We start from the raw sequence: 15,293 nt of genomic DNA, 5'->3' as shown, positions 1-15,293 counted from the left end.
TTTAAAGGCCTGGTTGTTGAACAAACAAGCCCAACAATGCTCAGCATGAACTTGCATGTTGCGCTTTAGACTTGGAAGGCCATTTGTTAGAGACTTTGTACCCTGCACACTGAAGCAATACATAAGGTCTATAATGTTTGCCATGAATTTGTATGCTGCACTTCTGTGAATGGCTCTACATGTCAAGATACTTTGCATTTGTATACTGAAAAATAAGCTAGGTTACATTAACCCTTGATGTAGAATTTCCATACAGCCACTAGATTTTCAATTGTTGGAGAGTACTTTAAAGGTAAAGTACACAAAGACATTAGTGACACTGTAGCCTATGACCTAGAACAAGGACTCTCGGTCTGAGTGAATTGTAACCTTGATGGTGCATTGCTGCTATTTTCTTGTTTTAAGATAAAATACATTTTAAAAAAATTTGATCTCAAATGTGTTTTGAATTCATTGTATGATTACTTCAAATCTTTACAATTAAGCATACTACTAGTTTGTTGGGGACGTTGGGTGTCTTGTAGCTTGTTGGAGAGTGGCAATTATGATCCATTGTGCTCACTTGCTTTTAAGGTTGTGTTCACTCTATTTTATTAACACGCTTAATGAGCTCCTAACATAGTAAAATAAACGTGATATTCATTTGTGCCCAGTTTTTACCAACAAGACAGTGGGTGCAAAACCTAATATGAATTTGGGTGCAGAAATTCATCCGAAACATTCATTTAAATTTAGATGGGTAACTTAGAAAACAAATGTTTTGCTGTGCATAAATGGGGAGATCATGTGAAACTGGAACTAGGACAGCTGTCACAGAAAAAATAGATAATTTTAGGTGAGATTTGGCTGCACAATAATGTATCAAGTGCATGATGAGAAGGTTGGTCCAAAACATTTGCAGGGCTCTACTTGACTACTCCCTTTGGCTGGCAAGTTTTATTTTATGAGCTCGAGCTATTTTTAGATTCCACTGGACCCTTCTGGCAAGTGGACAAAGAACAGGTGTTCTGTTCAGTCAGAAACTGAATTAGCAGTCAGGATGCCTTTAAATCTTATTCTTGTCACATTTGCTCTGGGTTCAGAGACAGAGGTCAAAACTCAGTTGGTCTTCTTGCAATGCAAATACTTTCCTTGTGACTACAAAATCCTGGAACTGTGCAGAGTGAACTGTCGGACCTATGTGAACTGAAAGGTTTTTCCTAACACACAACATTTATATGACTGATAAAAGCCTAAGTCAACTTTACAAATATTTAGAAAATATATTTCAGTAGCTGTGAAAGACCATTTTTCTACTTCTGTGTGATTAAAAATATATTTTAATAGAATGATTAAAAGTCAGAACACTATTGGTGATGTGCAAATGACAAATGTTTTCTGAAACCCAGTTTTCATAGATTGTTAATACACTACAGGTTTTATCAGTATATCTGGAAGTTAGTAAGTGTCCAGGAAATGTCCAAAAACTTTCCCACTGTCTGTAAATGAGTGTTCTACCACATCATGCATTAGTAATATATTGGTTAAAAGTGAGTGTTTTAAAATAATCTGAGAAACACTCCTGTCCTGATAGTTTACTAATAGCCTTGCCTAGAGACAACTCATGCATGGATCATGTGTACCCTATATGTGGGATGGATTTATTATACATGGAGCAAACGTTTAGTGTATTTAATCAAACAAAAGAGGATTTTTTTTATAGCGAAAATGCTGAACTCACATATTTGAAAGTGCACTCATGTGAGAATGAAGAAAAAGGTGACTGTAATGTACTTGATCCAGAAACCGGTTTCAAATTGGGTGATCCTAGGCAAACAATGTATTTTACAGTTAGGTTGAGTAGATTATTCAAGCTACTCCACATGCAGGTCTAGTAATTTTTTTAATTATTTTTCCAGGCCTGATTTGGTTTTTAGCTTCTAGAGGCCCATCAGTGACCTTCATTAGGTTTCTGTATTTTCTGGCACACTGTGCCTTTTTGTGAGTTTTAACCACTGACAGTACACCACTGGTTATTGACTGCAAAGTCTGATGGGAAGAAGTTATCTGGTTCTCCTGCAGAATCAAAGTATTGCACTCTGTCGTAGATAATTTGTCAGACAATAGTTCCTCTATGGTTTATTGTAACAGACTAATGTCCAAACATTGTATCATTATATATTTACAAATGGTGTGTACCATCAAACTCCATATTTCCTACAAATCTTAATATTAAATTTGGTGGATATGTGTGGTGAACAAGAGTTTTCTATCATAATACCACGTAGATGTTGGCTGGATGCTAACTCTGGTTACATTCACACTGAGATGTAAAGCTACTCACTATACCCAGAGGAGCTTTTAGATCTTTGATGTGAAGTGATAACCTACACTATAGGAATAACACTTTTACATTGCAACACAAGAAAAAGATATAAAGACCTTGAATGCTAGAAATGTCACTCAAACATAAATTACATTGTGTTTCAAGACATAATGGCTATTAATTTAATGCTCATTAATCAGTGTTGAGAAACCATGCAGGAACCAAGTTTTTTTTAATACTTACATTTAAGAGGCAGATAGATCTGTTTGTTAATAGACTGCTGCAGATTCTTGTGTTTCACCTTGCATAGAAATTCCTTGTTGTAGTGAAAAGCTGTGGGAGTGAGCCCAAGATCAAAGTATCTGATTGTATTATCCTTGATATTGCCTGGTGGCATCCTTGAACTTAATCCATTCAGAAATTGGTCTCCTTTCAGAAACCAAGTGATGGTGAGATCTTTGTGATCACAACCCAGGACCTGGCAGCTGAGGGTGACAGGCTTCCCATACATTACATTCTCTGAATCCACCATAATGTCTTTTACTATTGGAAAGTCTGTAAAAGAAAAGAAAAAATGCTTGTGAAAGGAAAGCTTGTAGGAGGTCATTAAAAAACTGTCAGATTTTTTGACCCAATGTGCTGATTGATATTTTTATGTGGGATAACACTTCTAATGAGTCTTGAACAACCGGCTTAGTGGAACAACACAAAAAGAACAAGTGATTGACATTGTTCAGCATTCCGTCCAACATTCACCCCCCAGTACAGAGATCTGGGCCTAAATCCATCGTTTTTTGCCACCCATGCCATTCCAGTTTGGACCCAGCCATATGCAAATCAGTCTCGACCCTGCTCCCCATGGGAACAGTCAGCCCGAAACCCTGAGACTGGTCCCAGGATGCTTGTTTCCGGTCCAGTGAGGTCCTGGCTTGACAGTTCGGGCTGGACTGTTCCCATGAGGAACAGGGTCAAGACTGATTTGCATATGGCTGGGTCCAAACTGGGATGGCATGGTGAGCAAAAGATCTGGGTTTAATCCATCGTTCTGTGACTGGGGGTGAGTGTTTGCATTGTTCAGCACTCCGTCCATCATCCTAATGTGTGTTGTTCAACTAAGGCAACACAAAAGTTGCCACACATGAAATGTCATTATATCTGATGGAGACTTCTAAGGTAAGGAATCTGCAACTAGAACTTCCCACAGGCGTCAGACTGGATCCGGTGATGCGCTGATGTCAGTTCTTTTCTTATGACGCCAGCTTACAAGCAGATCTGGAGAGAGCTACCCTCAGTCATTATTTGACAGACTTCGACCATTTGGTCAAATTCTTGACGCTTTATGGTGCGTCAGGAGTCACACGGCTTAAAACTGGACTCCTGTGACTTCCTTGTCACTGAATGATGTTGGTGACGGATCTGTACACCGTGTGTTTGTGGTGCCTGAAGCGCGACCATGACCCGACGATGTGCTCCGGTTGCCAGGCTATGAATCCAAAGGCTTTGAGGGAGGGGTCCCTAAAGCTCATGGTAGCCCGGTGCTCAACCCCGCGTCACTCCCAGTCTTGGTCTCGGGGATTCATTACCACTATTCTTCTTTTTGTGACCCGAATGTCCTGAAGGCTTTGAATACAATGAAGAAGTCGAGGAAGACCAAATGTTGTTCAAATTTGCCTTGTCGCTTGGATTATGTGACGTGGGAAGAGCGTTGATTTTCTAGGTCTCCATATTCAGAGCCTGTTTCTGGGCTGACTCCGCGCCTCTGAGTTTCTGGGATCCGGAGCGACCCCTGGCCAACTTAAGGGATTCTGTGAGGCCATGGCCTTTTATTTCGGCAGACCACCCCTCTGCAATGCCTATGGGATCCGTGGGGGAGGGACATGGTCCCCTCGGGTTCCGCTCATGTGGCTTTGGCCCTGGCTTCAGAGGGCCACTCAGGATCCATTGTCTGATCTGTGCCGGCACTGGTCGTGCCAATGCGAGCTTCCATAGCACCCGCAAAGACGTTGATGCTTCTGACGTCGGTCGGGCCCACGATTGCTGTCAAGCCCATGCTGATACCCGACTCTGACCCAGAGGTGGACTGATGGTGCTCAACACTGATTCTGTCTTCAGGCCTTACAATCCCCAGGTTGGAGCCTGACCATTATTCTTATAAGTACAGGTACATGGAAAGTATTGGGGGGGGGTCACATGACCCTTTAGAATTACAGCTGGGAGACCCTGGACTGGGCACAGGAATTAGGAGAGGTATCCAGACCACTAGCTTCACCCGACGCTGGCATGCTTTCTCCCCCCTACTGTGGAAATCCCAGCACAGGGGCACCAGTGAACAGGACGATCGCCCAGCGCCATCAGCTGCGAGGAACGACCCTAAATTCCTTCCCCAACATCCTAAGCCTGAGAGCCTTGTCATCCAGGCTTCTTCCTTGGGTGCATTCACACCCACACCCTTGGATAGGCATCAAAGAGACTGGATCAACTTGGGAAGAAAATGTTCTCTTCCTCTAGTCTGGCATTGCAGTCTGTGAACACCGCATGCTTTTTGGACCGCTATTACCTGTTCGCTATGAGATATAGGTGCTGCCACAGGTTCAGGAGGAGACCCGGGCCATACTCCCCCAGGCTGTTGCTGACAGGAGGGATGCAGCCAAATTCACTATACATTGTGGGCTGGATATGACCAACTCACCGGGCAGATCGGTTGCGTCAATTGTGGCCTTACGGCGCTATACCTGGTTGAGGACATCTGTCTTTTCGGGGGATGTCCAACAGGCATTCAGGTGCCATTTAAGTGCATGTCCATGTCTCTTCGGAGACAAAGCAAACTCAGCGGTTGAACTCTTTAAGGAGTCCTGGGCGGGGCCGCAGACGTGGGATCCCACGTGCTCATGGATCAGGGAGCCAGTAGCCCGCCCAGCCCACCTCTGCCCTACTGCAGTCTCCATACCCTCCTAGTCCATTGCTCCATCCTGGACCAGTTGGTGGCAGGATCCGACATCACCTGCCTCATTGGGAATCTCTCACAACGGACAGGTGGGTTTTGCAAATAGTCTATAGGGGCTACTCCTTCGAGACAACCCCTCCGGCCATGCCACCATCCTACGTTCATATGACGGAAGATCAGCTAGCACTTTTCCGCAAGGAGGTTACAGCTCTCTTGGCCAAGGGAGCCATAGAGAGGGTTCCTGTGCCAGAAGTAGGTCATGCTTGTTGTTCCTGCTACTTTCTGGTGTCCAAAAATGACAGGGGCCTCCGCCCACCCTAGACCTCTGGTCCCTCAATCTCTGGCTCAGGTCCTTTCTGAGGAAGAGTGAACATTTTGAACTTCTATCTGCCCTGGAGCCTGGATGGTAGGCATCTTGCAGGTCTGTAGTGCTTCACTACTTATCTCGTTTTCAGCACTTACATAACATACCAGGAATGCACTTCTGAGTTCAAAGAAGACTTTTATTGTTGTTAATTCTTCCCCAACCGCGATTTCGTAAGGGACGAAGTAATAGCTTTCAAGCACACGTTAATGCACAGTTTGCAATATACGCAGCAGGTTATATTTATAAGATATTGAATGCAAAGCAAAACAAATACTTCACCGTGTGGGAAACTATTTACAGCTTCATCTTTCTAAGGTCTGCACATTGCTGCCCCCTTGTCAACGGCGAGAAAGAGATTTATCTACCCACACGGGAGACTGGCAACTGGCGCCAAGTTCCAGTCCGAAGGCAGGCAGATTCGAATCTGAATCTCTGAAGACCGTGAGCCACCCTTAGAACAGCGTTCCCCCTCCTCTCAGACCCGGGAAAACTACGCAAGCCTTTGGAGACTGGCCAGATCTAATAGACTGCTCCTCTTCCCAGGCTCGAGCAGAGAAAAACACCACCTGCACTCTCTCTTATCAGGTCTAGTCTACTGTGCGAAGAAAACAGCTTGGTTCATCTTGTGGCAAAAACACAGCTTGGAAAAATACAGCTTGGATTCTCAACTGCAATGTCTAACTCCACGTTAAAGGCAATAGGCAGCTAACCTAAATATCAAATGCAATGTCTAATGTCCTGTCAAAGGCAATAGGCAGCTGAGCTGAATACAAAATGCAAGGTCTAATATCATGTCAAAGCCAATAGGCAGCTGAACTGAACGCAATGTCTAATATCATGTCAAAGCCAATAGGCAGCTGAACTGAATGCAATGTCTAATATCATGTCAAAGCCAATAGGCAGCTGAACTGAATGCAATGTCTAATATCATGTCAAAGCCAATAGGCAGCTGAACTGAATACAGAATGTAATATCTAATAGCATGTCAAAGCCAATAGGCAGCTAAACTGAATACATCATGTCAAAGCCAATAGGCAGAATACAGAATGTACTGGCTAATGCAATGTCAAAGCCAATAGGCAGAATATAGAATGTACTGGCTAATGCAATGTCAAAGCCAATAGGCAGAATACAGAATGTACTGGCTAATGCAATGTCAAAGCCAATAGGCGAATAAACTGAATACAGAAAATAATGGCTAATGCCATGTCAAAGCCAATAGGCGGCTCAACTGAACAAAACATAAAATGTGCTACTGGTGAACATTAAGCAACTAATATGCACAGTGGTGAAACACAAAGTCATTGGTCAAACTTAATCAAGGGCAGGACAAGGTCCAATGCTACTTTCATGTTCCCGTCCTGCCTGCCCACAGACATTACTTACAAATCATGGTAGTTCACAACCACTTTCGAGAACACCTGAGGGGCGCTGGTAAGGCCAGTGAGTAGCACAGTGAACTGAAAGTGGTGCTGGGTGTTGCAGTTCATCTGCACAGGTCAGGAGTTTCAGTCTTCTTCAACGACTGGAGGTGGGCTCGCCCCAGGCTGTCGTCTGTTGAAGATGGGAGACTACGGCAAACCTTTGGCATGTTTATAGTAAACCCCAGTGAATGCAAAGTCACACCTGGCTCCCTCTCTGATGCTTCCTTTTATCAGAACTGTTCCGGACACAGTGCAGTTTCGGGCCTATCCTCCTGAAAAGCGAGTCCAGGACATTCAGTGAGGATGACTCTGAGGCTGCTGGGCCTCATGGCTTTCTGTATCCTGTTGGTGACACGTCAGATGGCATATTGTGGGTTCTGCAGAGGGACCTGAAGTTCCAGTGGGTGTAGCATCAATCTCTCCGACATGGTCCAGATCGCTATTGGGTCAGAGGCAGATCCCTCTCCCATCCCCAACCAGATGTCACAGTGGTGAGAGATGTGTCACTCCTCTGATATGGAGCTCAGACACCTCGGATATAGTTCCCACATGGGGGAGGCGAAGATCAATCTTCTGGAGCTCAGGGCGATCAGGCTTGAATTGAAAGAATTCATTCCCTCTCTCCTAGGGAAAGTGGTGCAGGTGTTCACGGACATCATCACTGCCATGTGGTACTGTAACAAGCAAAGTGAAGTTGGGTCGTGGACCCTTTGTCAAGAGTCTATGTGCCTCTGGACATGGCTGAAACAACAGGGCATATCCCTGGTGTTTGAACGCCAGAGAAGACAGATGTTGAGAGAGCCCACCAAACTCAGCTGTCGACGCATGGTCGATCACGAATGGCATCTCCATTCGGAGGTGGCGCAAGGCCTCTTTCAGCAATGGGGAGACCCTTGGTTAGATCTGGTCGCCTCCGCATGAACACGCAATGTCAGTTGTTTGCTGAGCGAGTAGCGCATTGGAGTTTCCAAGGTGGCAAAGCTTTTCGTCTCGAGTGGAACACAGCCTGTTTCTTCTGCCCAGAGTTCTCAAGAAGGTCAAGAAGTAGTATTGGCAGAAAGGCCTAAGTAATCCTTGTGGTTCCGGACTGGGCATGAAGAGTTTGGTATCCCGAGCTTCTGAGCATGGCCATTGATCCTCCGCTCAGACTACCCCTTTGGACAGGTTCGGGTGGAGAACCGTCTCCTGCTGCTGCAACAGAAGATCCTCCCAATCTCCACCTCCTTGCGTGGATATCGGGTGGAAGGTCGAAAGCTGTCAACTGCCGCCACTCAAAGTCTGCAATATCATCTTGGCAGCCAGGCATTACTTCACCAAAACGGTATACGCCTGTCGTTGGAACAAATTTTTGGTACACCATGCCACAAAGTCTGTTGATTCCCCCTTCCTGCACCTCTGAGGTTTTACTGTTCATCCTCTAAAGCAGACAGAGAAAGGCAGAGAGGGCAGACAGGTAGCCTTTAAGGGTGTCTGTCTTGCCCAGCATGGCTCTGACTGCCAGATCAACCATTGTTGTTCAAATCTCTCATTGTTGGGAGGTTTCTTAAGGGATTCTCACTTGTTCCCTCCTACTCCATTTATAATGCCGTAGTGGGTTTTAAATCTGGTTTTTGCGTATCTTATGTGTGCTCCTTTTGAGCCTCTACATAATTGAAGTGAGACGCTGCAAGGGACAAAGACAGCCTTTCTTTTTGCCATCACCTATGCTCGCAGAGTAAGTGAACTCCAAGCTCTTTCTTCCAAGCCACCATTTCTCTCTGTCCATCCAGACAAAGTGGTGCTTTATATTAGAGCCTCTTTCCCTCCATAAAGTGATCATGCCATTACATGTAGGCCAATCCATCACTTTTCCTACTTTTTACGCACACCCACATCCCTCTCATGAAGAGGAGAGAATGCCAAGGCTCTTTTTGGATCTAGACAGGAGTCTACCTCAATCGTACCAAAGCCTTTCAAGTGGACAATCAACTCTTAGTTGGATATGTGGGTGCGAAGAAAGGGTAGATGCTGCTGAAGCGTACCATCTCGTGATGGGTTGTCCTCCGCATCAAGATGTGCTACACTTTGACAAAAAAGCAACCCTCTGAGGGTTTGCATGCTCAATGCACCAGAGCAACCGCATGCCACCGCAGTGGTTAAAGCAGAGTTACGATGCTGGTTATCTGACAGGCAACATCGTAGGCGTCCCTGCACACCTTCACAAAGCACTTCTACCTGGACAGTCAAGTTGGTAGAGACCGTTGCTTTGGCCGTTCAGTCCTGCAGGACTTTTTTGTCTGAGGTGGGCTGCGAACCAAGAGCAGAGGATGGGATTGCTTGGGTATCTATTCTCAGGTAAGGAGTCTGAAACTAGAAGTCTCTATAAGATTACCAGATAAATCATTACCGAAGGTAAGTTGCTTGTGTAAGGGGTAACCATGCCAAGGAGGCATTTCCTGACTTTTTGCCTTTACTGATGCCAAGTTTTGATTTGAAAGTGTGCTGGGACCCTGCTCACTAGGGAAAGAACACTGGTGCTGGGGCTAAACTGTATCTTTGTCTCCACAATTGGCACAACCCTGGCACTCTGGTACCCCTGGTACCAAGGGTCCTGTTACATGGGACTTACCTGATGCCAGGGAAGGTCTCTAAGGGCTGCAGCATGTCGTATGCCACCCTGGGGACCCCTCGCTCAGAACATGCACACTGCCTCACAGCTTGTGTGTGCTGGTGGAGAGAAAATGACTGAGGGGAGTGCCATGTCGACTTATCTATGCAATAGAGTGCCATGCCAACCTCACACTGCCTACGTCACCCCTCTAGCAGGCCTTACAGCCCTAAGGCAGGGTGCACTATACCACAGGGGAGGGCATAGGTTCATGAGGATTATGCCCCAAGAGTGTCTAAGCAAAACCTTATACTCTTGTGGCTACCCTGCACTTGCAATGTCTATGGTCTGGGAGTTTGTCATACACAAACTCCACAGCACCATAATGGCTACACTGAAAACTGGGAAGTTTGGTATCAAATTCCTCAGCACAATAAATGCACACTGATGCCAGTGTACACTTGATTGTGAAATACACCTAGAGGACATCTTAGAGATGCCCCCTGAAAACATACCTGACTTCCAGTGTGAGCTGACTGGTGTGTGGCAGGCTGGAAAAAACTAGACATGTTGCTGGCCACATGGGGAGAGTGCCTTTGTCACTCTGTGGCCAGGAACAAAGCCTGTACTGGGTGGAGGTGCTTCTCACCTCCCCCTGCAGGAACTGTAACACATGGCGGTGAGCCTCAAAGGCTCACCACCTTTGTTACAGCGCCACAGGGCATCCCAGCTAGTGGAGATGCCCGCCCCTCCGGCCACTGCCCCCACTTTTGGCGTCAAGGCTGGAAGAGATAATGGTGAAAACAAGGAGTCACTCCCCAGTCAGGGCAGCCCCTAAGGTGTCCTGAGCTGAGGTGACTCTTACTTTTAGAAATCCTCCATCTTGTAGAAGAAGGATTCCCCCAGTAGGATTAGGGATGTGCCCCCCTCCCCACAGGGAGGAGGCACAAACAGGGTGTAGCCACCCTCAGGGCCAGTAGCCATTGGCTACCGCCCTCCCAGACCTAAACACACCCCTAAATTCAGTATTTAGGGGCTCCCAGAACCAAGGAAGATGGACTGCTGACCTGAAGCCCTGCAGTGAAGACGGAGACGACAACTGATTTGGCCCCAGCCCCACCGACCTACTTCGAAGAAAACTGCAACAGCGACGCATCCAACAGGGTCCAGCAACCTCTAGAAGCAGGGTAGTCCTCTGAGGCTTCAAAGGGCCAAGAAGCTCCCGAGAACCGCGTCCCTGTTCAAGAAACTGCAACTTTCTGCAACACAGAAGCAACTTTTAAAGACCACACGTTTCCCGCCGGAAGCTTGAGACTTTACACTCTGCATCCGATGTCCCCCGGCTCGACCTGCGGAAAACTGGCTACTCACGGGCTCGCAGTCGCCGGGGAGTCCTCCCTGTAGTGTTATATTAGAGTTTCAAAAAAAAAAAAATTATATTTTTATTAACATTTTGCTGTCATACATGTGCAATTCAAGTTATGACCGACACCGGCCACCGTCTGGCTCATCATCATCCGTGTTCCCAGCACATCGCATTGTTATATGTACTATTAATTACTTCGTATCATATCCTCTGTCTGTACTTCGAGTACGTAGAAGTAACGAACTCGGTCAGTTGGAGCCTCATGTATATACATTCATTTCATTTGTGCGCCATGTTGTCATTTTAACTTTTATGTCCACATACCAGTCTTTAACTAACATTAAACAACAACTTTACTTGATGGTGCTATTGTGATCAGATGAGTTCAGCTACAGGGGTAAACCGTTTTACTACTCCACCGGGTTGCGGTCTGGGTCTCTTATACCATCCCAGCCAGCTCGTTGGTGGGTAAGCGATCATCCGAGTCAATGCCTGCCTATCCCACCTATCTCTGTTCTAACTGTTTAATGACCTCAGCCCAGGTCTATGGTCACCTCCATTTTCTACCTCGGGCATGGCCTCAGGCCTTTTCTGTATGTATGTCTGATGTGGTAGAACAGTCGTCCCCATCCCTCTTATCCCATTCCCATGCCTGCCATTCCTGCTTTCTCCTCTGCAGTTGGTTCTTCTCCCATCACCATACGGTTCCATTTAATCAGTACTTCCTCCCAAGCTGGTGCGATGGGGCTCTGACGGAGGCCTCGCGCCTCCTCGCTAATCAGGACCTGTAGCTCTGCCCTCACCCATTTCGTCACGTCCTGTCTCCATACATTCAGTGGGGGGCTCTTGGGCGAATTCCAGCCCAATGTGATCAACCTCCTATAAAGGACTAGGGCGAGGTCCAGAAAGCGACCCTTCACCTTCCCTCGTGCGAATCCCGTTCTAAGACCCAGCAAGCACACAGTTGGGGCCAAAGTCAGTTCTGCATCAAATAGTCTATTCAGGTCAGGTCAATACCGCACCCCACCCCTGCTGGAGTTCCGGCCAACTCCACACTATGTGATCGAAGTCTGCGTCTGTGTTCTCGCATCTAGGGCATGACTTTGGGGCACCGCCATATATTAAGGATAAGAGATGTGGGGTAAGGGATGTTCTGTGAATGTAATTGTACTGGATATATCTTAGTCGTGTATTTCGAGAGACCACCCGCGGGTATGCCAGGACCCTATTCCATTCTTCGTCAGTTAAGTCCCTGCTCACTGCCCTTTCCCATTTCTTCCTCTGGGATTGGAGTAGATCTAAAGCGTCGTCATTTTGGGCCCGGTACAGTTTAGTGATTAGGTGGGCCTCGTCACCTGATACTAATAGGAGGTGTAATACCCAGTGGGTGGGGGTCTCTGAGGGAACATTGGGATACGGTTAACGCAGAGTGTGTATCAGCTTCTGGTATAGAAGGAACTGCCCTTGTGGTACCCCATTACCCTCCACTAGGTCAGCAAAGGATCTCAGCACCCCATCCCTGAATAGGTCCCCTACTGTCTCCACTCCCGCTTTTTTCCAAGCTCCTAATCCAGTGCCCACCAGGTTTCTCTCCCCCACCTTCAACATCAGTGCCGAAAGTGGCAGAGCAGGGGAATAGGGCGGTCCCACTCCCACCTCTCTCGTGCATCTCTTTCAGCACGATGCAGCGACCCTCGTCATGAGGCTGTCTGCTTGGTGAGCCACCCGCCGATTTATCATGCGTGCAATAATCAGATCCATGCCCCTCAAGCCGTTGGCAATACATCTGTCCAGATGACCCTTTCCGGCAAACCACTTGGAAACCCACTGCAGTTGCGACGCCAGATAATAGGATTCAAGATCTGGAGCTCCTAGGCCCCCCGAGTGAGCAGGCCTAGAAAGGATGGAAAGCGATGTGCGCCTGCGGCCTTCGTCCCATATGAGCTCCCTAAGCAGGGTGTTCAACTCGCGGAACCACGCCGATGGGATCAACAGCGGCAAATTAACAAAATAATAAAGGAGGTGGGGTAACATGATTATAATGGCCAGAATATCATTAGCCAAAATGGACAACTTCAAGGAGCGCCAGAACCCGACCGATGCCCTCAAGGAGCGAAGTGCCCTGCCGATGTTACCGTCCCGAAGGTCCCCCACTTCATGAAACACCTGTATGCCCAGGTACTTGAAGGTGCGTGGTGCCCAAACACTGTCCTCCGGGCATGAGGAGGGGCGCTCGCAGCTTGGCAGCATAGGGAAGATGAATGTGTTGCCCCTATTGAGGTGCAGTCCCGACAGGGTTTCAAAATGTTCTAAGTTCCCCAGGGCCCAGGGGAGTCCGGACTCTCCGTCCCTAAGATAAATGAGAATATCGTTGGCGTATAATGAGATAACATGCTCTGATTGTCCCCATTCCACTCCTCTATCAACTTCGTCAATCCGCATCTTGGCAGCCAGCGGTTCGATGGCCAGGGCGAATAATAGTGGAGACAAAGGGCAACCTTGCCTTGTTCCCCTATGTATGGGGTAAGTCTCAGATACCATCCTACCCGTCCTGACCCTTGCCAGCGGAGCCGGATACAATAGGTCCACCCATTTTACTCATCCCTCCCCTAGGCCCATCCGTAGCATCACCGCCCTCAGGTAGTCCCATCTAACCGAGTCGAAGGCTTTCTCAAAGTCCACTGCTAGTAACACTCCCGATGGGGGTCTCTTATCTATGGGCATATGTAAGATGGCGAATAGACGCCTGAGATTCAGTGAGGTACTGCGGTTCGGGTCAAATCCGTTCTGGTCTGTGTGCACTAAAGTGGGTATGCAGTGGAGCAAGCGGTTGGCCAGAATCTTACTAAGGATTTTAAAATCGCTGTTCAGCATTGATAAGGGTGGAAATCAGTCACTGAGGCTTCACTTGATTTCAGTTTGGGTAGAGGGACCACCAGTGCCTCCCTAAGCGAGTCTGGTAACATGTACATGGGGGCATTGCACCGCGGCATCTCCACCAACTGTGGAGTCAACAGTGTCACATACTTTTTGTAAAAGTCCATTGGGAGGCCGTCTGTCCCCGGTGTCTTCCCTGGGGCCAGCTGTGAGATGGCCTCCTGCACTTCCTCCGCTGTCACCGGCCCTCCCAGTCTGTCACGCTCCTCGTGTGTCAGGGTAGCCAGAGGGAGCCGATGTAAGAAGCATTCAAGTTCCTCTGTCCTGAGCTCGCCTGGGCTCCTATACAGGTGAGTGTAATATACTTTAAAGGCGTCATTTATAGGGCCCGGCCTACATCTTCGTTCCCCCTCCCTGTCTCGCACACTCGTGATGGGTTCACTATCCCCTCCTGGCCGCACGCACCAACCACACCAGCATCCTGCCTGATCTGCCCTCCTCGGATTGCAATGAGGCTAAGTATTTTTGAATGTTGTGGCAGCGAAGTTGTTCTTCAACCTGAGAGTGGGATCTCCTTGCTCGGTCATACTCCTCTAGCTCTGGCGCCTCCCCTCCCCTTCTTCATTCACCCTTGTGTAGTATCTTCTCAAGACTGATCAGCTCCCGCTCCAATGTACGTCTCACCCCTGCTGTTTGTCCTAGACAGTAACCCCTCGTCACCACTTTAAGCGTTTCCCACTCCGTGGCTCTAGTGGAGGTAGATCCCTTATTAATTTTAATATGATCGGCCAGATGTAAGCGGAATGGCATTACCTGTATGCTTGATCTTCTAGCGAGGCCGGGGTCAGTCTCCACATCCGGATGGGGGGCCTCTCTTCGGTCACCCTCCATGTAATCAGTAAAGGATGAATATCTAGGACGTACCTTATCTGATGATAAGAGTGGCTCATTCCCCGAACCAGGTTTGCTGTGCACACCACTCTGTCTATCCTGGTGTGCACTCGATGGAGACCTGAGTAATATAAGTAGTCTTTATCAGAAGGGTGCTGCTCTCGCCACGCGTCCACCAGGAACCTAACCACTCTCTCAATTTCTTAGATACCTTATGTGTTACTGCCCCTGATACCGGTGGGGAGGAGCGGTCCATGTCCACGTCTAGTATGCTGTTAAAGTCCCCACCAATTAACAATTCTCACGTCTGCTGTCGGGTGAGGTGACTCGAGAGGCACGTCATGAAGGGGGACCTGATCCTGATTGGGAGCGTAAATACTACCCAGGACAATCGGGGTGCCATGAAGCTTCCCATCCACTATCACAAATCTGTCCTCACAATCTGTCAGTTGACACTACCTCAAAGGGGACCCCAGCACGGACACAAATCAGCACATCGCCTGCATGCGCGGAGTATTCCGTGGCAAACACC

At 47.6% G+C, this 15,293-nt stretch overlaps 1 gene segment (V, D, J or C); it reads right to left on the bottom strand.

Moving 5' to 3' along the window:
• The window catches only part of LOC138284671 (Ig gamma-2A chain C region, A allele-like), a 118,355-nt gene that overhangs the window by 25,091 nt on the left and 77,971 nt on the right, over window positions 1–15,293 (bottom strand). Inside the window, 1 exon segment of the C gene segment in view lies at window positions 2,549–2,860. Within this exon segment, the coding sequence occupies window positions 2,549–2,860 (312 nt within the window).

This window comes from Pleurodeles waltl, chromosome 3_1 (genome assembly GCF_031143425.1).
Source record: "Pleurodeles waltl isolate 20211129_DDA chromosome 3_1, aPleWal1.hap1.20221129, whole genome shotgun sequence".
Classification (NCBI taxonomy): domain Eukaryota; kingdom Metazoa; phylum Chordata; class Amphibia; order Caudata; family Salamandridae; genus Pleurodeles; species Pleurodeles waltl.
This window is presented reverse-complemented; position numbering and strand designations above follow the sequence as displayed.